This window comes from Melitaea cinxia, chromosome 15, assembly GCF_905220565.1.
Source record: "Melitaea cinxia chromosome 15, ilMelCinx1.1, whole genome shotgun sequence".
Lineage (NCBI taxonomy): Eukaryota > Metazoa > Arthropoda > Insecta > Lepidoptera > Nymphalidae > Melitaea > Melitaea cinxia.
The window spans coordinates 10676438-10702531 of record NC_059408.1 but is presented as its reverse complement, the minus strand read 5'-3'; the positions used below and the strand labels follow the sequence as shown (position 1 = coordinate 10702531).

Here is a 26094-nt window from a genome sequence, read left to right as displayed (position 1 = left end):
CAAGCCTCTCGCTTATGGAATACCTTGCCCTTGAATATCAGACGTGTACAAACACCTGCACTTTTCAAAAAGACTCTTTGGAAGCATTTTCTTCAAACTCAACAATAAACAAGTAATTCATAACTATAATGTATACATATATGTATTTATATGTATGTATGCATGTACGTGGGTATATATGTATATATGTCAGTATGTATGTATTTATGTATCTATTTATGTATGTATGTATATATGTATATGTTTAATTATTTGAATATTTATAATAAATTTGTTGTAACTTGTACACCTATGCTGACGCTAGACTTTCCCTACTCCTTTGCCCTAAGGTTGCCTGGAAGAGATCGCTTTTTAGCGATAAGGCCGCCCTTTGTACCTAATGAATATGTTGTCAATATTTTATTTTTCTTTCTTTGATATGTATCATTACTGTTTTTGGTGTACAATAAAGTGTATTATTATTATTATTATTATTTTAGTATTAAATCCTTCCGTGGGCCTTAAGGAGCCTACAAAAAAATTAATTAGCTGAATCGGTCGAGCCATTCTCGAGTTATGCGCTTAGCAACATTCATTTTTTTTTATATAAGATACACAAACATTTTTGTACATCCTACTTTAAGCTGCACTTGATTCATTATTATGATTTTTAGTTAACGATTTGTCCTTTAAAAAAAAGTTTCCAGTAAGAGCACTTTAAAAACGAAACCCTAACAAGCGCTCATAAAATATTCGTATCGCCTATCGGCACAATATACTCAGTCACACAATTGCTATTTATAAATTAACATTGCAAATATATCCAGACCAATTTTTTTAGGCTACGCTTCAGCCTGTAATATCCCACGACTGGGCATAGGCCTCTTTCCCCATGCAGGAGAAGGATCAGAGCTTAATCCACCACGCTGCTCCAATGCGGATTGGCGGATATATTCCCTACTATGAGTAACGATCGCTATCATGGCTATATTTTTTTAGGCGGATGCTATATATTTGAGGCCGATTTTTTTGAGGTTCTGTATCAGTTTGGGTAATTTTTGTTCTATTTGAACGTGTTTGTAGGTATAGTACGAAGTTATAACATGCTAAGTACCTAGTATCATCAGATTATAGTGGACTTTGATAATATACGTACAATTGAATTCTTTACTAAGTATACTCGTATATCCAAAATACGGTACAAAACTTTATTGTTGCTCTTAACAGTAGGTAGTTAATTTTTATTCAAAATATTGCAGCTAGTTAGGTAGGTATTTAGATATAGGATACATACTTTTTTGTGTTTGTTGTTGTTCGTTTAACGTCTAAAGTAATTTTAATGAAGCAAATGCTATTTAGCTATATTAAAAGTATATTTGGTCAAAGCAAGAATAATATTTTTGTTCAAGTTTATATAACTTTTTAACCGACTTCCAAAAAAGGAGGAGGTTCTCAATTCGACTGTATTTTTTTTTAATGTATGTTACATCAGAACTTTTGACCGGGTGGACCGATTTCGACAATTTTTTTTTTAATCGAAAGGTGGTGTTTGTCAATTGGTCCCATTTAAATTTATTTGAGATGTAACAACTACTTTTCGAGTTATATCTAATAATGCGTTTTTACTTGACGCTTTTTTCGTCGACCTACGTTGTATTTATACCGTATAATTTTCTACTGGATGTATCGATTTTGATAATTCTTTTTTTTGTTGGAAAGGGGATATCCCTAGTTTGGTACTATGATAAGAAAACCAGGATCTGATGATGGGATCCCTGAGAAATCGAGGGAAACTCGAAAATCTGCAATAACTTTTTACTGGGTGTACCGATTTTGATAATTTTTAATTTAATCGAAAGCTGGTGTTTATCATGTGGTCACATATATCTGTATATATCTATCATATTTTATCGAGATCTGATAACTACTTTTTGAGTAATCCTTGATAACGCGTAGTTACTTGATTATTTTTTCGTCGATCTACGTTGTATTACTCGTTGATGAAATTGAAGTCGGTTTTTTTTTTCGTTTGTGAGCAAAGACAATTATGTTAAAATGAAACAACTTTTTCGGATTTTACCGCGGTTTATTAACTTTTTTAGATGCCCGACGTTTCGGATACCTTGCAGCTACCATGGTCAAGGGATTCGGGAGGACTATTATTATTGTTAATGCGCACGAAGTATAGATAAAAGGAGTCCGAACGGTATAGACTTTTCCATAGTATTCATTGTACACAATAATAAATCTAGATCTTAGTTATCTTTTCGATTAAAATAAAATTTGTCGAAATCGGTCTACCTGGTCAAAAGCTCTGATGTAACATACATTAAAAAAAAATACAGTCGAATTGAGAACCTCCTCCTTTTTTGGAAGTCGGTTAAAAATATAGAAAATATTTAAAATTTGAAAAAATATTCAAAGGCTTCAATGAATCAAGTAAAGGTTCATAAATTAGTTAAAATGTAAGATTTTCTATTAATATAAAAAGTTATATATAGGTATTAACTGAAAGGAAATCATAAAACATGTCAAAGATTCAAATGGTATCACCTGATAACAGGATGTCGTTGACTCGCGCCGGCGGGATCATTCTATTGGGCCAGTTAGCTTTTGTGTGAGAATTAAAGTGACGAGAAGATGAGACTTGTTAACTTTTATTGTAGGTATACCTTTGGTCCAAACCAACGCGGTAATATCAACCGTGCACAAATTTTTGCCACCGCATGTGATTTGTAGTTTTTTTGCGAAGGAAATTAAATACAAGTACTTCATCATTTCATTATTTCAGCCTCTTACAGTCCCACTGCTGGACATAGGCCTCAACAAATACACGCCAAAAATAGCGTGAATTCGTGTGTTTTGCCCATAGTCACTGTTGTTTAATCTAACTACTCGTCATTGACAACTGATTTATTTTATCTAACATGCCAGACATATACTTACTACAACATCTTCCCCAAAAAACTAAAAATAATTGATTTACTTGTAATTAATTATGGTAAACAGAACAAAACAAAATCATAACATCTATTAAATGACAAACAATAAAATAAATTTACTCTGCTATGCTATATGAATGCAATATGGCGTTTGTATAAAATATAATTAACATATCATACATAATCATAACAAATCTCCTTCCGCATTTTAAAAAATTAAGTAAAAACTAATTAAATAAATGAGCTAAACGCTGCTTTGCAATTTTTTTTGCTTTCCTTGAAGGTCTAGGTAATGTAAACTTTCTAGAAACTTGTTCATCTCTATGAGAACACGTTGGTTCATTGACATCGTCTGCAAAGCTTACATCCTTAGCATCAGTATACGTTTCATGTTGTATAATCAAACTACTCTCATTGACAACTGATTTATTTTATCTAACATGCCAGACATATACTACAACAGTCACCAGGCTGGGCATGCGGGCTGGTGACCACAGGGCTGGCTTTGTTGCACCTAAAACGCTGCTGCCCGTCTTCGGCCTGTGTATTTTAAAGCCAGCAGTTAGATGGTTATCCCGCCATCGGTCGGCTTTATAAGTTCCAAGATGGTAGTGAAACTGTGCTATCCCTTAGTCGTCTCTTACGACACCCACGGGAAGAGAGGGGGTGGCTATATTCTTTAATGCCGTAGCCACAAGTACTTACTCGTACTTAATTCTATTTTTATGATTATTAAAAAAGCCATAATTTTGTGAGAGCTAACGATAAACAATTAGGTATGTAAACAAAAAAAAATTAGTGTACCTTAGACCACACAACTGAATTCCATAAATGTGAATCGGAGTAGCCCAGTAGGAGTTTTTTATTGAAGTAAAACTTTTTTTACGCACGCCTGACTTGGGGAAGTAAGCTGGTGAATGGGTGACGAGAGCGTTATGAAAGGTATGATCGGGCGAGGCGAACAGATTTTGAGAGGGATATAATTATAATTTAATGAAGATAAAAAGAGAGAGAGAGTTACGTTTTCGAAAACGCGTGCGTAAAGAAGTATTACTTCAAGAACTAAGTGTATTTTGGAGGTCCTCAATAAAATAACACTACATATGGCTTCTAGCAGATTTAGTGACACATATCGTTAGATATGTTTGTATTACTTGTCATCTTATTTACTTATTTGTAAAAATTTGCTAACGTACCTACTAGGGTTCCTGAGTTAAAACCCTGTGGTATGGTGGTGATCGAATGAAGTCTTACTAATAAGGTTTTGTTGTAATTTTTTAACCGACTTCCAAAAAAGGAGGAGGTTCTCAATTCGACTGTATTTTTTTTTTTTTTTTTTTTTTTTTTATGTATGTTACATCAGAACTTTTGACCGGGTAGACCGATTTCGACAAATTTTGTTTTAATCGAAAGGTGGTGTGTGCCAATTGGTCCCATTTAAATTTATTTGAGATCTAACAACTACTTTTCGAGTTATATCTAATAATGCGTTTTTACTTGACGCTTTTTTCGTCGACTTACGTTGTATTATACCGCATAACTTTCTACTGGATGTATCGATTTTGATAATTCTTTTTTTGTTGGAAAGAGGATATCCCTAGTTTGGTACCGTGATAAGGAAACCAGGATCTGATGATGGGATCCCAGAGAAATCGAGGGAAACTCTCGAAAATCCGCATTAACTTTTTACTGGGTGTACCGATTTTGATAATTTTTAATTTAATCGAAAGCTGATGTTTATCATGTGGTCACATATAAATTTTATCGAGATCTGATAACGACTTTTTGAGTAATCTTTGATAACGCGTAGTTACTTGACTATTTTTTCGTCGATCTACGTTGTATTACTTGTCGATGTAATTGAAGTCGGTTTTTTTTTTCGTTTGCCTGCAAACACAATTATGGGTATGGAAACTTTTTTGACTGGACTTTCACTAGCTGATGTGGTAAGGAGTAACTTAGGCTACTTTTATTTTAGAAATTTATTTATTTTATAACTCTGCGAACTAAACAATAACTTTTTTGTTTAATTCTACGCGAACGAAGTCGCGGGCACAGCTAGTTGCTGAATAAATCAAACTGAAATACCTTTTTATATAATTTATACCTGAATATGTAAGTGTAAAAGTTAAATTAATATTAATTAAAATAATTTACGCTTGAATTAGTACGATTAGTATTTACACTTAATAAGTAAGTGATATTTATACTTACTTATTTTCTTTTATATTGAGGGTAACGAAATTTTTTTTAAAGTAAATTTTGGTTTATGTCGTAAATCATATGTTGTGTGTGATGATTTTAAAGAGTGTCGACGTCCAGCATCGTTCAGTCTCAACCATCAAGTAATAAGACGCATTTTATGGTTCGTCTATGTAGCCTACTAGATATAAACGTCATAAAGTCAGGGCTGTATTTTTGCAGAAAATTTTATTGGTACAAAATTATAAAAGCTTCTTTACGCACGCTTGACTTAGGGAGTAAGCTGGTGAATCCACGACGAGAGCGTGACGAAAAGTGTGATCAGGCGAAGCGAACGGAGCAAGATAGAGACGTGCTAGCACACATTTTCTTTCTCTTTTTTTCTCATAGCTAGTTACGTTTCGTACCTCTATGATACAATGCAGGCCTAGTGTAAAAGTTTTACTTCAGTCATTTTTTTATCCTTTTTTTTAAGTTTATTACTGTTTTATGTAGTCGTTTATAGATGATTATTGTTATCTCATTTTTTTATCCTTTTTTTAAGTTTCTTAATGTTTTATGTAGTCGTTCATAGATGATTATTGTTATCTCATTTTTTATCCTTTTTTTAAGTTTATCAATGTTTTATGTAGTCGTTTATAGATGATTATTGTTATCTAGTATGTGGATGATCGAGCTTTGCTCGTTTCTTTGTTTGTAAATTGTTTTTTTTTTTTTTTTTTTAATTATATTTATAATAATAATTTTTTTAATTGTGTGTTAACTTAGATTTTATTTTTTTTATTTTAAATCTTTTGGGCATTTTTAAATGAACACGAGTTTAAAAGACGCATATTTTATCAAGAATATAACTAAGCAATTTATTTTCTTGGTCTAACATCCCAAACACTCATTGGCTTAATGTTGCTTAACAACGCCACTGACTCTCTATGACTCTGATGAAGAATGAAGTAGCTTTAGTGTTGCTCTCGTTAAAACAATACGCTCCTAACTTAAAAAATAATAGTTGTATTACTCGCCAATATATCCCAGGAAGAGTCATATTTTTTCAGTTTATGTTTATGTTGATTATCGATAAAGAGTTATTAATTTGACTTTTGTCTTTGTACCGAAACATCGTCAATAGGGTAAAAATATTTGCACAATGTCGGTTTCTTTACTAATGTAATTACTACCGTGTTCTTTTAGGGCGGAGATCACCGACTATCATTTAACCAATGTTTGAGTAATCAGCCGATGAATTCCTAAACATCGGTTATGCACCCGGTAAAGTATTCACTGTTCACCACGAATATTTTAACCGTGGTTACTAAATCAGGCAATCACCATACGCTCAGAATGTTTGAACCACTAATGAATGAATGCTATAAGTCTACTCATTAGGGTAGTCACATAGTTTTATTTAGTCGACACGAGTTTTGGTGCCATCTATAGTTAGTAGCATAAAATAAAACGCTTTCAACTTGAGAAGTTCGAGAACGCATTGGAAACTGTTACGTTAGCATGTGGTGTCCAATTTGGATGGGTAATAACGGCACGGCGCTGTCATTGTCAATTTTTTTTTATTATTTCTTTGCACGTGCTAACATTCTTTGTGTTGATTATTATTTTGTTCTGTTGTGAGTGTTTTATTTTAAATTACGGTTTACTTGAAAAATGGCAGCTTTAAAAAAGAGATTTTGACAAACGGAATCTAGTATTAAATGAGGAATCATTGTATTCTTCGTAATAATTACGACGCATTTGAAACAGGTACTCTAGGTCTCCTTGTTTTGGTCTCTATATTTTCTAGATTTTCAAGAAGGCCTAAAGTCTTGATAGTTATCAATTAATACATTGAAATTGAAAACTGACTACGTATTTATCTCTCATCAAAAACTTTCAACTAATAACGTAATGTTGCAACTGTTGTAAAGTCACAGCAGAATCTGTTGAGCAGATGTCCGAATATGGCATTAATGGACGGTTAAACAATGCCGTAGAGTTCGGTTATAGTAATCGGCTGTTTAAGGGCTGTAAACACTGGTTAACGTATGGTGAACAGTAAAAATGATTTAATCAGTTGTTTAACTGATAAACAGCCGTTTTAAAAGTCGGTGAACTCCGCCCTTAGACTCGAACCGAGATCTTCTGGTTTCGAGACCGCCCGATTAAGGACATCCTATTTTCAGAATTGAATTGTATTATTAGTATATTTTTTACGATTATTATGTATTTATCATATTTTTATTATTAGATATTTGTATAATTAGTATATTTTTTTGTTATTATATATTTATTATATTTTTATTTTCAGATTTTATTATTAATATATTATATTATTTGCCATTAATAAGTAATACGTCGTTATTAAATTATACGTATAATATTGTACCTACTGCTATTAAAAAATTGCAAATGTGTACTACAGACATCTAAAATTCCAAGAGTAACAACAACTTTTAGATACATCCCTGACTGGTCCACTGCGCATGTCGCGAATGTATCGACAGGAGCTCCGCTTTTCTCTCCAGTCCGCCCCGGTATACGGCATTCGTCCTCCGAGTGTAGCCCCCACATCGACGTTAGGAAGTCTTTATTGAAAAACTTTACCAATTTTAACGCAGTAATAATCAGAATATGTTACTGATTTCGCTCACCGCGGTCTTCGCGGTCCTAGTCGTGAATAACGCTGAACCTGTCCCGAATACCAAAGGTAAGGCAGTTTAATTTTGTATAAAGCTTTTAGCGAGTCGGTTTTGTTTTGATGTCTTATCGATTAGGGAGATGGCCGGGTTGTTCTATATTTAGCAACAGGTGGCCCCGTTGCTCCGATACATTTATGCGTAGGTTGTTCTTCTTATTTCAACTATGACCTTTCGAAATCTAAAAATGCAATCATTGAGTTCTATAAATAGCTTAGTGCGGTAAATGCTATTTTAAATATTTTAAAATTATTTATCAAGGAAGTGTATAGTAAAAATATAAGTTTCATTTTGAAATGATCTTTTAACAATTTTCTCTAGTTTATATTAGACTTTATATCATCAAAATAAGTGAACGATTATTAATAGATTAATAATTTTGGTTATAAGTGATGTTAATACCTTTGTAGTTTGGTTTTTATAAAATACTTTAATTTAACTTTTTCGTACCTCATACAAATAACACAACAGCCAATAAAAATTTTAGATGATGGTCCAATTGCTGAACTGCCAGAGAACTGGGATCAGACAAAAGATGATACTCAGTCGTTATTTCTTAACAAGAGCGACAAAAATGACCTCGAACCTTATCCTCTTGCACTAAGTGAAGAAGGTAAAAATAACAAAAATAATAACAGAACTGAAATAAAGAGTTATTTACTCGAAAAAAAAAACTAAAATAATTATTAATATTGAAAAATATTTCATAACGCTTAAGATCTAATCTTTTTGGAATAACCTGTAAATTTTCTACTTGATAAAGGCTTTTTCTCCGAATAGAAGATCGATTGATCTTATTCCGCCAAATTCATTGTGGGTTGGAGGTTAATTTCTGAACCGAGTGAAAGGATCGTCATTACGTGTTTGTGATAACTACCTAGATCGGCGACTTTTTGGGGTTTCTTGTACAGTTGAATCAATGCACAGACTGAAGATCAACTAGATACAAACATCCATTCGAACCAGGAATCGAACCCCTGGCTATCGGTGTTAATCAAACTACTTACGTCAAAACAATTGCCAGAGATAAACTTTCTAGTCACGTACTAGGTACTTTTCACCTAAATTAGTAAGTTCTCAAAACGTAAAATAAAGGAAAATTTTATTATAGGTAACTCTGAAGGGTATGAACAAAACATAGAACAACGTTTTGAGTCTCCGCAATCAAATGGAGAACTGGACAACCTTATTATGAGGCCAGAGTTATATGGAGAGCCTCCTGCTATGGAGGGTCTTTCAGGTGGTTACGAAACCCGACGCCGAAAGCGTGGTAGTGGAAAAGTTGGTGGAGCAGGTGCTGCAACAAAAGCTGCTACTAAGTCTGGCTCAGGCAAAAAAAATCTTAAGTGAGTATCACAATCTTAATCGTTACATAAGTATAAACCTTACTTTAAAAATTAATAATGTTATTTATTTTTTTCATAGGGCTAATAATGCACCGTCGCCCGTAGACTTTGTGATGCATGAAAGTGACAATACTCGCCGTAAACGTGGTAGTGGAAAAGTTAGTGGAGCAGCAGCTACTGCTAAAACAGCTACCAAGAACTCTGGTGGAAATAAAAAGAATTTTAGGTACATTTTCTTAGCTTTTTTAAGTGATTTGTTTTTTTTTTCTGACTAGTTATAAATTTTATTATTTATTGTCAAATCAGGTCCGTTTCTGAACGCCGTAAAAGAGATTCCGGTCTAAGTGGCGCAGATCTTAGAATGCTGCTCAATTATTGGGAAGCCCAAGAAAGAAGGAAACAAGATTTACATGCAAGTCGAAATGCTGAAATTCCGTATTATGGCAATGTGAACACCTTAGAGTTAGGACAGCCAGAAGTAGATGAAATGGGTGACTATTGGTTACGCGATGAAGGTGCATTGGATCCACGAGACAGAGATTACCCACGCCAATCCTATTTCTCCGAACAAAACCGAGCTGGCTATCCCATGGGCTTACCTGAAATATACCCGGTTGACTCTAACGAACTCCTGCAAAGATATGAAGAAGCACGGCGTAAGAGAATGTATGTAAATAAGATGAAACGTTTCATGGTCGCTAGAAAACGCTCGGATGTGCATCAAGACAATTACAGGCCTCGCGATGATCTTTACACTCTGGCGGAACTCCTGCGCTCTGCACCTCGCGTCCAGGAACAGGACATACCAGTTTACCGCCGCCTAATACTCTAAAAATTTGATCGAAGACTAGATTCCATTTACAACCTGGAAATTATTCTCACTTTTCAAAATAGTAAATAGCAGTATGCCGATTCTTTGTACATTTCACCTTTGAATTGTATTGAAAACACCCCCTCTGTTTACTGGCATATGAAGATATATAAGATTCCGAAAAGGATTGGAGTGACAGATCGTCATGCATTTATTTCGTAGTGTTTAGGATATAATAATATAGAATAAGTTTTCGAAACATAGCATAGATTGTGTATTTTAATTTTGTTATCTACTATGAAAATAAATGGCCTAAAATTACAAATATTTATTCCAAAGCATCTTTCTATGAAATTAAAATTTCTACTTTGTATCGAACGCTACAAATTATCTACTTTTCTACCTCGGTTTACCGCATATCTTGCTATCACTTACACACGTTTTTACCAAAGAAAAAAAAATTAAATTAAAATTATTTCCAGTACTAAGTATTAATACAATGTACTGCATAGTGAAGTCAAACTTTACATTTTATCGTGCAAAACGTCTAGAATTAGTTTTTATGTATACATGGTATAAACTTGCTGTATTAAACTAGCATTAAATATATAAATGTTGTTTGAATTGTACTAGTTCCTTACCGAACCTTGTACTCTACCGAAACCGTTCCAGGATGGATGTTCACTCAAACTGTGAATTCTGCGATAAAGACAAAGGTTTGATTATCCGTTACATAAATATATGTAATATATTATCATTCGTTGGCATAAGATAAGAGCAATGTATAGGTGTATGTTTTTTTTTTATAACATGGAAACTAGAGACTTTCTTTAGCTGGTTTAACAGACATATTCTAAGCTAATTATTTTCAGATTGTTAAGCAAATTTTATTTTAGTTCTGAACTGAACAAACAAATTTTATTTTATTGGTCATAATGACCCAAAAAATCCTTTATATGAAATTAAAACCAAGTAAAAGTTATATGTCGAATAGTCGATGTGAATTTGAATGATAACTGGCTGCTACATTTCGCGCGAAAAAAATATTGATTTATGAACGTCACTAATTTTCGAGAATGCTAATTTCATGTTAGTACTTTCAAAAATCACGTTGCTATTTTTAAGATGATATGAGTAAAGAAAACAATTCTAGTTTAAGTAGAACTTCAGAAGACTTAAATCTTCCATCTCTACATAGTAATTCTGTAATTGTACAAAAAACTTCCGAAAACATTGAAGATGGCCAAGCCTCGTCGAGGTCAAAGTACGAAATATTTTTTTGTTTGATTAGCTACTACAAAATGTTTCTTTACCGTTTAGGTAAGGACCTAATTCAATCGGTTATGTTTTATTTTTACTCTGATCGTGCACTACCAGATCACATCTTAGATTTGATAAATGCTCAAAAGCAAATCTTACTTCAACGTGAGTTAAACACCGCTTCGTGTAGCACAAACAATGTAATCAAAAGTGGGACATTTGATTCAATATCACCGAATAGTTCGTAGAAAAAAAAAAACTACAGAGAATTTATTATATTTATGGAAATATCAAATACTTACGACGTTTGTTCTTTCCAGTCATGACGACACCAATCTGCACTGTACTTTACCCAATTGTTACAAAAATTCAAACGATTTTAGTCGTGATTCCATGTTCGTTATTGTGGACTCTAGTTGCGTAAGTAATCCTAGCTCCACCGAAATATTGGTTAACAAAATAAATGTATCTAAAGAAGTTACTATTAAGAAGAAAAATAATGTTATTCCTACGGAAATACCTGGTACAAGTAAAGATCATTCAGACTTACCCATTCAAATTCATAATTGCGAATCACGAGAAGAGCAAATGGTCGATATCAATTTGGAGAGTGACAATGAAATACCTTTTAATGATAATAACTCTGAAAATGAACCAGAATCCATAGTAGTTGCTTACCTTCGCAACAAAGATACACTTATTGATAATGATGTAATATTTGTAACTAGAAAAAAGTCACCGCTGCTTGAAAATGTACCAAAAATGGAAACAATACTTGAGGGTGAACAATTTTCTTCCTTTTTGGATCAACCAATGGTCGACTCAACCCATACTATTGAAGCTACTGTAGATGCTAATGATGATAAATTTAATAAGTAGACAAATGTAAATTAATCTTAAATAAACATCATAAATTAATTTTACTTTTATTTAGACAACCATATAATTTATTACTTTTATTTAGTATAAGAATTAGAACTTTTTTTATTTTATGTTTATTTTTTAATACAACTAGGTTGGTAAACATGCGTACGGTTCGCCTGATAGTAAGCGATTACCGTAGCTTATAGACCTACAACACAAGAAGTATCGCAGGCGCGTTGCGCACATCTGCTTGAAAACAATAGATAGGTATTATTTAGTTGTAACCTTTGTAAGTTATTTGTACTTCCTCAGTCGGGACGCTCTAGATTTTGAGCAAGATATTTTCTGCTGCGCCTCTACCTTATCTTAGTTACATATAACTTTGTTTTTAGTATATAATAAATAATCGTAGATATTTTGTAGGACCTTATTTGGAGCATCTATTTATTGATGAAATATTTTAAATATTAACAAGTTAAAAACATTAATAGTACTTTTAAAAATTCTAGTGTTTCTAAAAGATACTTTATTACAATATAACAAGAATATTCATAGGCTCATATTGATTTTGTTTCACGTCAACAGAACTGTCAGAACACTCACTGGATGTTCACATCCCGTCATATCCCGGATCACCTCGTTCACTTGATACAGGATCAGAAACATCTCTTAATTCTGATATTAATCACGACCCTCGTATTAAAGAAGCTGTAGAATTTCTACATCAAGATAAAGATTTTCTAGTAGCAGCTGAAACCGGAAATGACAAGTTACTTGATATTTATATTAGGTAGGTAACATAGAAATTACAAAAGATATCACAGAAATGGGTTGTCTGGAAGAAATGGCTAAATAGCCATAAGTTCGCCCATTGTGATTCACAGTCTGTAAGTGTTTTTAAACGTGTTGTTGTTATTGTTTAAAATGTAGTTGTGGTGTACAATAAAGTATAAATAAATAAATAAAAGATATCTAAACTCTGTCAAGATCAAACTTTATTATACATATTACTTTATAGTTGATAAATTTCGTTGTACTATGCATTATTTTTTTACGTGTATATGTAATTACGGTTAGGAAGGGAACAAATATACAACAAGTTGATCATCTTGGAAGAAATGCTCTTCATTTAGCAGTCTGTTCTGACAATCTGAAGGCTATTAAATTGCTATTAGATTCGGGTGTAGAAGCAAATGTAAAAGACAACGTTGGCATGACGCCACTTTCGCTATCATTAATGAGAAGGTAAAAAATTATAAATACTACATGTTTTTCTGAATATTTTAAAAACTTTCACCTTTTTACGAAACTGACGTGCATTGTTTGTATATGAATGACGTATCTGTGTATGAGTGACGTATCTGTGAAAATTACTAATATTAATATTTTTTTTCCACTCCAATGACGCTCTAACCGAACGATACGATCCAATCACGGTAGAAAGCACCGTAGCATAAAAGTCCACTCTGAGCTCCAACGAGGGCTCTCAATTTTTACGGTTGGATCTCAGTACCCGGTCTCCCCCTGAAGTGATGCTGTAAATATGCCGCTTAGGCCAGCAGAAACACAATAATAATTTCGAAAAAAAGTTTTTGTTTTTGTGTGTCGTAACTTTAGTCATACTAGACAAGTTTTTGACAAAGAAAGCTTCGATGAGTAAGTTAACGTGTAAATTGATAAAATAATTGTGTTTGCTCGCAAACGAAAAAAAACCGACTTCAATTACATCGACGAGGAGTACAACGTAGATCGACGAAAAAATAGTCAAGTAACTGCGCGTTATCAAATATTATCACAAAGTAGTTATCAGATCTCAATAAAATTTATATGTGACCACATGACAAACATCAGCTTTCGATTAAATTAAAAATTATTAAAATCGGTACACCCAGTAAAAAGTTATTGCGGATTTTCAAGAAGTTCCCTCGATTTCTCTGAGATCCCATCATCAGATCCTGGTTTCCTTATCATGGTACCAAACTAGAGATATCCCCTTTCCAACAAAAAAAGAATTATCAAAATCGGTACACCCAGTAAAAAGTTATTGCGGATTTTCAAGAATTTCCATCTATTTCTCTAGGATCCCATCATCAGATCCTGGTTCCCTTATCATGGTACTAAACTTGGGATATCTCCTTTCCAACAAAAAAAGAATTATCAAAATCGGTACATCCAGTAGAAAGTAATGTGGTATAATACAACGTAGGTCGACAAAAAAAGCGTCAAGTAAAAACGCGTTATTAGATATAGCATCATTCGTCGTCCGCACGTCGTTGGAAGTGGTAGTTGCACATCGTTCCCTAAGTTTTTCTGTTATCTTTGAGTACAATAGTAGTTCTTAGTGCCATTATCCGTAGTGCGATATTTGTTTGTGCGCAGTGGTATATTATATCTAATAAATAATAATTCAAAGTGAAGTAAGTGTTTGGGACCTGTTTTCGCGGTACTGCTCTCACTGCATTCGCATATACTTGGTCCAGCATTTGACGAAGAAAGAAAACATTATATTTTCAATTGCGTTTTGCTGCACCGACGATGTCGTTACAACGTACGCCGCCGGCCCTCTACGCATCGAGCCCGGAGCTACCTACAAACACTGAGAGAACCGACTTTGTTAATATGCGTAAGCGGAAGCAAATGGATTGTGATGACGTTGTTGTTGCATTGGAGAAGAAATTTGAGCATCAGCTGGAGGTTTTCTATAACAAGGTAACACAAAATATCAATAATGCCATTGCAGAGGCGGTCAATGTGGCCCTAACTCAACAAATATCGAAAATATCATCATCATTAGAGAATTTAAATACAAATGTGCAGAAACTTTCTACAGACAACATAAATATAAGGAAAACACTGACCGAGGTAGGTGAACGGCTGCTGGAAGCTGAAAAGTCTCTTCAATATGCGTCTGAGAATGAAAAGGAGTTTGACAAACGAATCCAGGCCATCGAAGATACTGTATCCCATTCTTCTGTCTTCCAAGACCAGATAATTGAACTCGAGAATAAACTATCAATCATGGAACAGCAGGCGAGACAGTGTAATATGGAGATATCCAATCTCCCTGAAAGGCGTGGTGAAAACCTGATAGACATTCTAGAAAGTATAGGCAATGAAATCAAGATACGAATTCAGCGTTCCGAGATAATATCCATACACCGTGTACCTCATGCGGATCAAAAGAACCCTCGGCCTAAAAACGTTATCGTTAAGTTTACTACGCGCGTAATTCGCGATAATTTTATCACGGGATGCCGTGCAAGGCGGGGATTGAACTCAAGTCAGCTGTCCATACCCGGTTCTCCACACATTATATATATTAATGAACATCTAACATTAAAAAATAAACTATTATTTCGGCAATGTCGAGAAGCTGCAAAAAAAAGTGATTTTAAATATGTGTGGGTTAAGCACGGTACCATATTGGTGCGACAAACGGACACGTCCCCAGTTATTTCTATACGTACGGTGCATGATATTAATAATAAAATTTCCCAATCCTACTCAAAAAAATAAGCAGGTCTGGTTCTTAAGTTTAATATATGGTCACCTTACAACTATTTATTATTGTTTAAGTATGCTTAGAAGTATTGATTTGTTTGTTGTGAGATTTATAATAGCTAGTATATTGATGTGGGTAGATCTATTTATCGATGAGACGTGTTTGTTGTGCAAGGAATTTAATTTAGCCTATAAAAATGACAAATGTAATAATAAAAAAGTTTATAATAAGCTTGTACGTAATAAAACATATTATGTTGTAATGTGGGTTCTCATAATGTGGTCACTGCATATAATTGATGTAAATGACCGTGACGAATGTCCTTTTCTTCGTGATTATATTTGCCGGCGATTGCTGTTTTTGTTTATGTACGGGTGTGCGTTGAGTAAATATTCTGTACGACATTGTTATATTAATAATACTAAATTATCAATATATCATAGAAAAGTTTTATATAATGGATAGTTCTAATAGTGTATTATCTGTATATTATCAGAATTGTAGGGGAATTAGGACTAAGCTACATATCCTATATATGAATATTTTGCTTCATGATTATGATGTAATTATTTTAACAGAGACGTGGCTTCATGAAAATATTAATGATTCGGAATACATAGACAGTCGTTACAGAGTGTTTAGATGTGACAGAAATCGCGCTGGCAGCGGGCGGCGGGACGGGGGCGGGGTGCTAGTGGCGGTACGGCGGGAGCTGCCAGTCATGCCGCGTGGCGCTTGCGCAGGTCAGGCGCTCACTTCCTCTACTGCCGCCCGCGCGGCTGCGCCCTCATCCCCGTCACCGTTTGTTGATCATATATCACTTGAATTAAGAATGCGAAATTACTGTTTTGTTATAAGTGTAGCGTACATTCCGCCCGGTATGAGTTCCGAAGTATATGCTTCATATTTTGATTACTTGGAGAATGTTCTTTACAGTCCTGATATAAATTCATTTATAGTTGCAGGTGATTTCAATTTACCCAGTTTAGAATGGCGGCAGAGTTGTGCACATTTGGAACCTATTATGTTGAATACATACAACCAATCTAATATTCATTTAATAAATTTTATGTCTTTGTTCAATTGCTTGCAAGTTAATAAATTAAAAAATAGAAATGATCGAATACTAGATCTTTTTATAACTAATATTAACGATTGCGGATCTTCACTTGTTCCTATTTCACTGCTGCCGATAGACGAACATCACCCGCCTTTCTATGTACTGGTACCAATTAATAGGCATTTTAAACCATTACGAACTATTCCTAAACAACAATATAATTATAAAAATGCTAATTATACATTAATTAACACAGAAATAAATGGTGTTGACTGGGTGAAGGTTTTAGAGAATCAATCAGCAGAAGATGCTGTCATTACTTTGTATGATACTTTATTTTCTATAATCAAAAATTGTATCCCTACAAAAATAATTAAGAATTCTAAGTATCCCACTTGGTTTACTTCTGCCTTAATTCATATCCTCAAAAATAAAAGTCAATGTTGGATTAAATGGAAAGTGTATCAAAATCAAGTTGATTATGAAGAGTTTTCTATGTACAGAAAGAGGTTTAAATTTGAGTCGCGTAAATGCTATAAAAAATATATGAATATGGTTGAAAGTAGTATACGTAACAACATTAATTATCTATGGACCTATATAAATAATTTAAAGAGCAATGGGGGCCTTCCAAATTTTTTTTCATATAAAAATGACACTACCAGTGATCCTGTAAATATATGTGAGTTATTTTCCAATTATTTTCTATCTGTATTTGAACCCAGTACAGTTGATGATAATTTTGATATTGATGATATTCCGGATAAAAATCATGATTCGAATTTGATGATTAGTACTATTATTTTAACCCAAAATGAAATCAATAAAGAACTGCAAGCACTTGATGTTAATAAGGGAGCAGGGGTGGACGGCATTCCACCAATATTCTTAAAAAATGTTGCAGAATCTATTTCTAGGCCACTGCAAATAGTATTTAATTGTTGTTTACGTGAAGGGACTTTTCCGCTTGTTTGGAAATCCGCTCGGATTGTGCCGATACACAAGGGTGGTACTAAAAATGACATTGTAAATTACCGGCCCATATCCATTTTACCTACTCTGTCGAAGCTTTTTGAAAGATTAGTTCATAATAATATTTACCCATCTTTACATAAAAATATAATAGAACAGCAACACTGTTTTGTACAGCGGCGTTCTACGACAACAAATTTATTAATTTATATTAGTCATCTATTTGAAGCACTAGATCTTAACATACAGACAGACAGTATTTATACTGACTTTCGAAAGGCATTTGATAGGGTGGATCACAAGATACTTCTTGAGAAACTTGCCTTTAATGGAATACGCGGAAACTTGTGGCGTTGGTTTAAATCTTATATAACAAATCGCACCCAAAAAGTAATGATCAATGGATATGAATCTAATTTCGTATCTATTAGCTCTGGAGTGCTACAAGGTTCTATATTGGGGCCATTATTGTTTATATTGTTTATAAACGACATTCACCACTGTTTCAAGTCTAGTTGCTTTCTATTATACGCGGATGATCTTAAAATATATCATAAAATCCAAAATTCAGATGACCATAGGGGACTGCAAGAGGACCTTGATAGATTCTCAGCTTACTGCACGGTAAATAAATTAGCGCTTAACTTAAATAAGTGCAAAGCTATAACTTTTACAAAAAAAAGGACACTTAGCAGTTTTTCCTATATGTTATGTGGTGAGCGTCTTCAGGTTGTGGAACACATCAGAGATCTTGGGGTTATACTAGACAGAAAGCTACATTTAAATATACATATCGATTATATAATTAGCAATGCTTATAAATTATACGGATTTGCGATGCGTACTTGTAATGAGTTTAAGTTGGCTTCAACATATCTTCATATTTATAAATCACTAATACGTCCTCAACTTGAATATGCTGTACCTATATGGAACCCATATTATGGCAAATATATAGATGCGCTAGAGACAGTTCAAAAAAAATTCTTACGTTGTATGCATTATAAATATTACTTTTCGCATTTACCTTATCTTCAGATGTTAGACAAATACAAACTCTCCACTCTTAAATCAAGATGAACATATCTTGAATTAATGATGCTTTACGACTTATGTCATAATAAGTATGATTGTATCCCCCTAAATAATAAATTATGTTATAAGATTCCAACTGGAACGCACTCTCGTAAGCCACATTCCATATTTGCCACTGCATTTTGTAGAACAAATGCTGGTAAACGCTCACCCTTGTATAGAGTTACTGATGTTTATAATAAGCATTTTTTGTCGGTGGATATCTTATTCGCAAGAGTTGCTAAGTTTAAAAAAGAAATTTTTGAATTATTGCATTAACAGTACAAACGTAAACGGGTTTACTCATTGAATTCAAACCTTGCATACGGACTCGGTGTGGGTAGCCTAGTAGTTAACACTGATCCCAAGATGCAAGTCGTAGGGCTAGGGTATCCATATCGACAAAAATGCACCCTATTTCTACTTTGGCTGCGCAATGTACAGTTAATGTTTAAGAGATAGAAAGATATATAAGTTGTCTGCTTAGTATGTATTTCTAGCTGAGTAATAATAACAATAATAATCACTAGTGTTTGGTTGATGGTATTTAGGGAAAAAATGTATTTGTGATGTATTATGTATATTAGATACCTACCATTTCTTTTCCTTGATGTGCATTTTTTACTATTATAAAATTGTAATCTGGAGTTGACGATGTTGGTGTCACGATTAATAATGTTTGTATTGTAAGTCTGTTATGTAAAACTTTATTGTGAACACTGTTTGTTAACTTAAATAAATAAAAAAAAAAAAAAAATAGCTCGAAAAGTAGTTGTTAGATCTCAAATAAATTTAAATGGGACCAATTGGCACACACCACCTTTCGGTTAAAAGAAAATTTGTCGAAATCGCTCCACCCAGTCAAAAGTTCTGATGTAACATACATAAAAAAAAAATACAGTCGAATTGAGAACCTCCTCCTTTTTTAGAAGTCGGTTAAAAATCGACACGATCTCGACGCCGCTATGATCTAATATATAAAATACCTACTCGTGTCGCAGTGTTTGTAATTGAACTCCTCCGAAACGGCTGGACCGATTCTTATGAAATTTTGTGTGCATATTGGGTAGGTCTGAGAATCGAACAACATCTATTTTTCATCCCCCTAAATGTTAAGAGGGTAGTCCACCCCTAATTTTTTTTTAATTTTTAGGTAAATTATTTATTTTTTATTTTATTATGATTTGGCGTTGAAAAATACATACAACCCTAAATTGTCACACTTCTACCATCAACCCCTATTTTTAAATAGCGTTTAGCGGCAAGACAACGTTTGCCGAGTCAGTTAGTATTTTTATACAGGGTGTCCCAAAAAGTAGTGATAAGCGGAATTCCAGAGATAGGGCACCCCTTGGGGTATCCGAATCACCCCTATGTATGTTCAGCGATTTTGCATAGTTTTCGAGTTATGAATTTTTTTATATGTTTTTGAGAATTTTCCACCTGAACAACTTTAAAAATTTCTAAAAAATAAAATTGAAGACTTTTTAGAATTTTTGTTTTTGTATCTAAATAGTTATGAGCTGTAGCTTCCCGCTTAAAAGATTCAGCTTCTTAACTTTGATGGAAATTGTGAAAATCTAAGTGTAAAGTGAAAATTTTACGTTTTGAGAACTATGACTTCAATTTTAAACTTAGAATTAAAAATCTAAACAGGCGATTTTATGGTTTCTAATTAGGCTTAAAAACTTTTCCAGAGTCTCAGCTTTCATAATCATAAATAAAAAGTTGTACTTAATGGGGCTACTTTTGCTAAAATTTGCCTTCAAAGACATCAAGGTGGAAAATTCTTAAAATTACCAATTTGAATAAAAAAATTTTTTTTGTTCAATTTATTATTTCTTTAAGGTTAAATAGTTTTGTCGGCGCTCTAGCTGGGTCATACGTATAGGATTCGTGCGGAGGAAAATGATAAATCCGTAGACTGAGTGATATGGTTCCAAAACGATGGTGCTCCATGCCACTTTGCAAGAATAGTCAGACAACATTTAACAGAAAGATTTAGAGACAGATGGATCGGCCGTGGAGGGCCCATTGCATGGCCGCGCGGTCCCCAGACTTGAACCCAATCGATTTCTTTGTCTGGGGATATTATAAAGAAATAGTTTACGCCAAAAACATTAGCAACGTAGCGGAGTTAAGACGAAAATTGAGACAGGCAGAAGAAACAATTAAAAACAACAGAATAGTATTCGTAAGACTCAAAGAAAACTTTTTAAGACGTATTTTTAACATGTATCGAGCACGAAGGTCGACATATTTGAAAACTTTTTATAATAAATAATTTTAAGACGATTACTTTTCGTTTTATTAATTAAACCTAAATAACCTCCAAATGTTTATTAAATCTTCGATCTTAGTTTTCTTACAATCTTTTGGTTGGTTAACAGACTAATTAACTCTTACGAATGCTATTCTTTTGTTTTTAATTGTTTCTTCTGCATGTCTCAATTTTCGTCTTAACTCCGCTACGTTGCTAATGTTTTTAGCGTAAACTATTTCTTTATAATATCCCCAGACAAAGAAATCGATTGGATTCAAGTCTGGGGACCGCGCGGCCATGCAATGGGCCCTCCACGGCTGATCCATCTGTCTCTAAATCTTTCTGTTAAATGTTGTCTGACTATTCTTGCAAAGTGGCATGAAGCACCATCGTTTTGGAACCATATCACTCAGTCTACGGATTTATCATTTTCCTCCGCACGAATCCTATACGTATGACCCAGCTAGAGCGCCGACAAAACTATTTAACCTTAAAGAAATAATAAATTGAACAAAAAAGTTTTTTTTATTCAAATTGGTAATTTTAAGAATTTTCCACCTTGATGTCTTTGAAGGCAAATTTTAGCAAAAGTAGCCCCATTAAGTACAACTTTTTATTTATGATTATGAAAGCTGAGACTCTGGAAAAGTTTTTAAGCCTAATTAGAAACCATAAAATCGCCTGTTTAGATTTTTAATTCTAAGTTTAAAATTGAAGTCATAGTTCTCAAAACGTAAAATTTTCACTTTACACTTAGATTTTCACAATTTCCATCAAAGTTAAGAAGCTGAATCTTTTAAGCGGGAAGCTACAGCTCATAACTATTTAGATACAAAAACAAAAATTCTAAAAAGTCTTCAATTTTATTTTTTAGAAATTTTTAAAGTTGTTCAGGTGGAAAATTCTCAAAAACATATAAAAAAATTCATAACTCGAAAACTATGCAAAATCGCTGAACATACATAGGGGTGATTCGGATACCCCAAGGGGTGCCCTATCTCTGGAATTCCGCTTATCACTACTTTTTGGGACACCCTGTATAAGAGACTAGCTGACCCCGCAAACGTTGTTTTGCCATTTAAGTTATTAACCCCTTTAATAACTGTTATGAAAAATAGATGTTTGACGATTATAATAGACCTACCCGATATGCAAACTAAATTTCATAAAAATTCGGTCCAGCCGTTTCGGAGGAGTATGGTAACTAACATTGTCACACGAGAATTTTATATACAAGAAGATATTATAATTTTACATTTTTATGTCTAAGTAGCTGCCCGGACAGACTTTTTTCTGTTAAAGAGTTAATATAAAAACTATATTTTTTTTATAATATTAAAACGTGGACCTTAAGGAACATACAAAAAAGAAATAAGCCGACTTGATCAAGCCATTCTCGAGTGATGCGCTCAGCCACATTAATTTTTATTTATATAGATTTTAAAAATAAATCAATTTGGTTTCAACTTTACAGACCCTCATTATTAGTGGCTAATCTCTTATTTGATCACGGAGCAAGACTCTTGCCACGGTCCAATCCAATGGACGCTGGATTATTTATTCGTAAGTAACGAATTATTATAACAAATGAAGTAATAACCAGTAGTACAATCCCGTATTTATTTTCTTGTGAAGTCATAATAATTATAGTCGTCACAAAATAAGAGGCCCGTTTTAACATTTGACAAATACCCTAGAACGTAACTTAGTACGAAACAACAATAAAATAATTATTAATAACTTTATTTGACCCTAAAAAAACAGCGTGATGGGTCTAATCTTCTCTACTCTACTCTACTCAACTCTACTCAACTCTACTCTACTCAACTCTACTCTACTCAACTCTACTCTCTATTCCGTTCTATTACATTCTGTTCTGTTTTATTCTGGTCTATCCTATTAATTAATCTATACAAATAAATAAAATTGGAATGTCTGTTTGTACTTTTTACTAAATGCATATGGATGTATACGTGGTACATATACCAAAATAACATTTATTATAATTTTTGGCTGTCTGTCTGTCTGTTTGTTCCAGCCAAACTCTGAAACGGCTGAACTGATTTTGATGAGACTTTCACTGGCAGATAGCTGGCGTAATATGGAGTAAGTTAGGCTACTTTTGTTTTAGAAATTTATTTATTTTCTTACTCTGGGAAATGAACAATAAATTTTGTTTTGACTTTCACACGGACAAAGTCGCAGGCACTGCTAGTAAATAATAAAAATAGACGTCACGCACATATTTCTTATAATAATAGTGACTAACAAATATCTATATCGATACACAGATACACTTAAGTAATATAATATAGGCCTTAATAAGTGAGACAAATGGATGGGTTGTTAAATTTATGGTTCAATTAACTAGGATTAAGTAGATCAAGGATAGCTTAAGGAGAAAAGAAGTGCGCTTTTACTAGTCTCTTAAATGTTTGTATTGAGTGAGTGCGTCTGATATGAGGCGGCAAGGAGTTCCAAAGCCGAACAGCTTCTACGGAGAAAGACTTAGAGTAGAAGGAAATTTTGTGGGCATGGAATTTTTAGAAAAAGGTTTTCTAGATTTCATAAGATGCGTTCATAAATCTCTTAATTAGTATATGTTCAAAAACTAACTAGGCGTATGGAAATACAAAAGTTTTGTTTTTCAAACATGTTATATTAAGATTCGATTACTTAATAAAATAGTTATATGAGATTGTAGGATAAGAGGCTTTAGTCAGTCAGTTCAGCCTATTGTAGTCCACTGCTGGACATAGGCCTCCCCAAGTCCACGCCAGACATCCCGGTTTTTCGCAATCCTCATCCAGCCTATACCGGCAATCTTACGTAGATCATCCATTCAACGGACCGGAGGACGTCCCACACTGCGTTTGCCAAGACGCGTTCTCCACTCCAGGACCCGTCTGCTTCATCCATCCCATCGATGCCATCGGTCCTGCGATAAGAAGATTCGCTTGTATGATATTTCAAATTCTTGTCTCAAGGATTTGATACCCCCACGAAACTGCCGCCTGGGACAAGTGTCCCGGTTTGCACCTCCTTAGGTCCGGAGCTGACTTTATCTGATTGTCTATGACTGAAATATAAAGGTCTGAAATTTAGTCAATTTTTTCCACACAAATTTCAAAATTTCTATTTTAGAAAAAAGCGTATTTGCCGGCTCCGACACGCGACTGGAGTTTGCTCTTTAAAAACGATATTCACGTCTTTCTTCCAGAGATGTTGCGCCGATTACACGGTCACTAGCAAGCGTTAGGTTTCTCATTTTACTCTACATATTATTATTTTTCATATCATGGACTTTGTACCGATTTTTAAGGCTTAAACTCCAAAAACTTAAAATTTAAATGAGATCTATATTCAGTTATGAAATCAGAAGTTTTAATCAAAAGTTCATTAATTATAGCAGAATTAGTACTTTACACTTATTTATAAAAGTTGTTTGATTTTGTAAGTACGTGTAATTTGTGAATTGACAGACCGTACAAATTATTATTAGCATTCAAATGTGACGAGAATTGAGGGTGATAATATACTCCATCGATAATTTAGGTAATTTCAGTAATACGAACTAATCTCCGTATTACTGAAATTATACGAACTAATCTCACCTGTTGTGTGGTTACGCCAGTAAATAATATAACCACCTCTCTTCCAGTGGGGTGTCGTAAGAGGCGACTAAAGGATAACATAGTTACAATACTACCTTGGAACTTAAAAAGCCGACCGATGGCGGGATAACCATCCAACTGATGACTTTGAAACATACCAGGCCGAAGACGGGCAGCGGCGTCTCCAGTGCAACAAAAGCAGCCCTGCAGTCACCAATTCGCCTAACGTCGCCTAACACAGTGACTATGGGCAAAACACATGAGTTTACGCCATTTTTGGCGCGAACTTGTGAGGCCTATGTCCAGCAGGGGACTGCGATAGGCTGAAGTGTGAACTAATTTCCTATTACATCCAAAAGTTCTGTAAACGCCAGGATACTTATTTATTTTATATATAATAATAATCTATTAGTATTAGTAGTCTAGACCAGACGGATGTTTACTGTGGTCCGGGTATTTGTGCTTGTATATAGTATGTCTTTCCAGAACCCCTGATCCTGACACAGAAGTAATTCCTACTGGGGGCTATTAAGTGCGAGGTGCTTATTATTATTAGTATTTATATATATAATTCTTTATAGAATTCGCAATGATGTGTACACCGACAGCTGAAGAAGAAAAAATTCTTCACCTTCTAATCGACAAGGGAGCTGTTATAAATGATCCTTATGCTCCTGGAGGCCGACAAGCTCTTCATTTTGCTGCAATGAGCAACAATACTATTTTAATTATAATCCTTGTGAGTCTTGGAGCCGATTTGTATATGAGAAACCACAGAAATGAAACTCCAAAAGAGATGGCTGCAACCTTCAAATGTAAAGAAGCTTATGAACTTTTAGTACAGTTAGAGGAAACTGAGAATCTGTCATCCAATTGACCTGTAAATATAAATAGTACCTAAACACAGTTTGAATTTTTGTTATAGTTTGATATATAACTTGTATTTTTGCTACATACAGCTACTTTTTTTATGAACGGTAAGTTACAGTTAACTCTTATATGAATACTACAAAATTAATGTTAATGCTCGAATTATAGATTTAAAATGAATATTCATACACACATTCATAGCTAATATTTACAAGACCACAAGTGTTCTAATAAATATTCTGTCATTTACAATCCTCTACCTATTTTACACAACCTTCAGTCAATTTTCGATTAATACATATCGGTACTTATAAGTACTAGCCCGCAGTGGAGCAGCGTAGTGGATTAAGCACCAATCCTTCTACTACGTGGAGAAAAAGGCCTTGCACCGAGCAGTGGGATGATACACACTGAATGCATGCATAATTTAACAAATATAAGTGCTGCTAGAATATGGCTAACCCTGGAAACAAGTCGGCCACTACACATAAACTAATATTTTATGTTATTAGAAATTAACATAATTATGTTATTAAGAATCCTCCCCAATCCGAAATACGTGCTTCCTGTGACAAGTAATACAAGCCAATAATCAACATTTTACAGGAGACCAAAAAGATTTAAAAAATTCTTAATCGTAACCTAAGTGGG

General features: G+C 33.9%; 2 protein-coding genes across 2 annotated transcripts; both read left to right on the top strand.

Annotated features, from left to right (window-relative positions):
• Nucleotides 1-7628: 7628 nt before the first annotated feature.
• Nucleotides 7629-10573, top strand: LOC123660698 (putative neuropeptide precursor protein). Its single transcript, XM_045595749.1, has 5 exons — nucleotides 7629-7818; nucleotides 8295-8420; nucleotides 8919-9153; nucleotides 9233-9379; nucleotides 9460-10573. The coding sequence occupies exons 1-5, from the start codon at nucleotides 7743-7745 to the stop codon at nucleotides 9983-9985; spliced, it is 1110 nt and encodes a 369-aa protein (XP_045451705.1). The 5' UTR covers nucleotides 7629-7742; the 3' UTR covers nucleotides 9986-10573.
• A 2084-nt stretch (nucleotides 10574-12657) lies between these two features.
• LOC123660160 (potassium channel AKT3-like) lies at nucleotides 12658-25479 on the top strand (the record flags this gene model as incomplete). Its single annotated transcript, XM_045595263.1, has 4 exons — nucleotides 12658-12878; nucleotides 13166-13333; nucleotides 22434-22522; nucleotides 25155-25479. Coding segments are annotated over 4 exons (774 nt in total), but the record flags the coding sequence as incomplete, so codon positions are not given.
• Between the last annotated feature and the right edge of the window lie 615 nt (nucleotides 25480-26094).

Excerpts from the sequence above, each read along its gene's own strand:
- LOC123660698 (XM_045595749.1), top strand. The coding sequence starts at position 7,743 with ATGTTACTGATTTCGCTCACCGCGGTCTTCGCGGTCCTAGTCGTGAAT. Across the intron at positions 8,421-8,918 it reads TCTTGCACTAAGTGAAGAAG|GTAACTCTGAAGGGTATGAA; the intron begins GTAAAAATAACA and ends ATTTTATTATAG. Across the intron at positions 9,154-9,232 it reads TCAGGCAAAAAAAATCTTAA|GGCTAATAATGCACCGTCGC; the intron begins GTGAGTATCACA and ends TTTTTTTCATAG.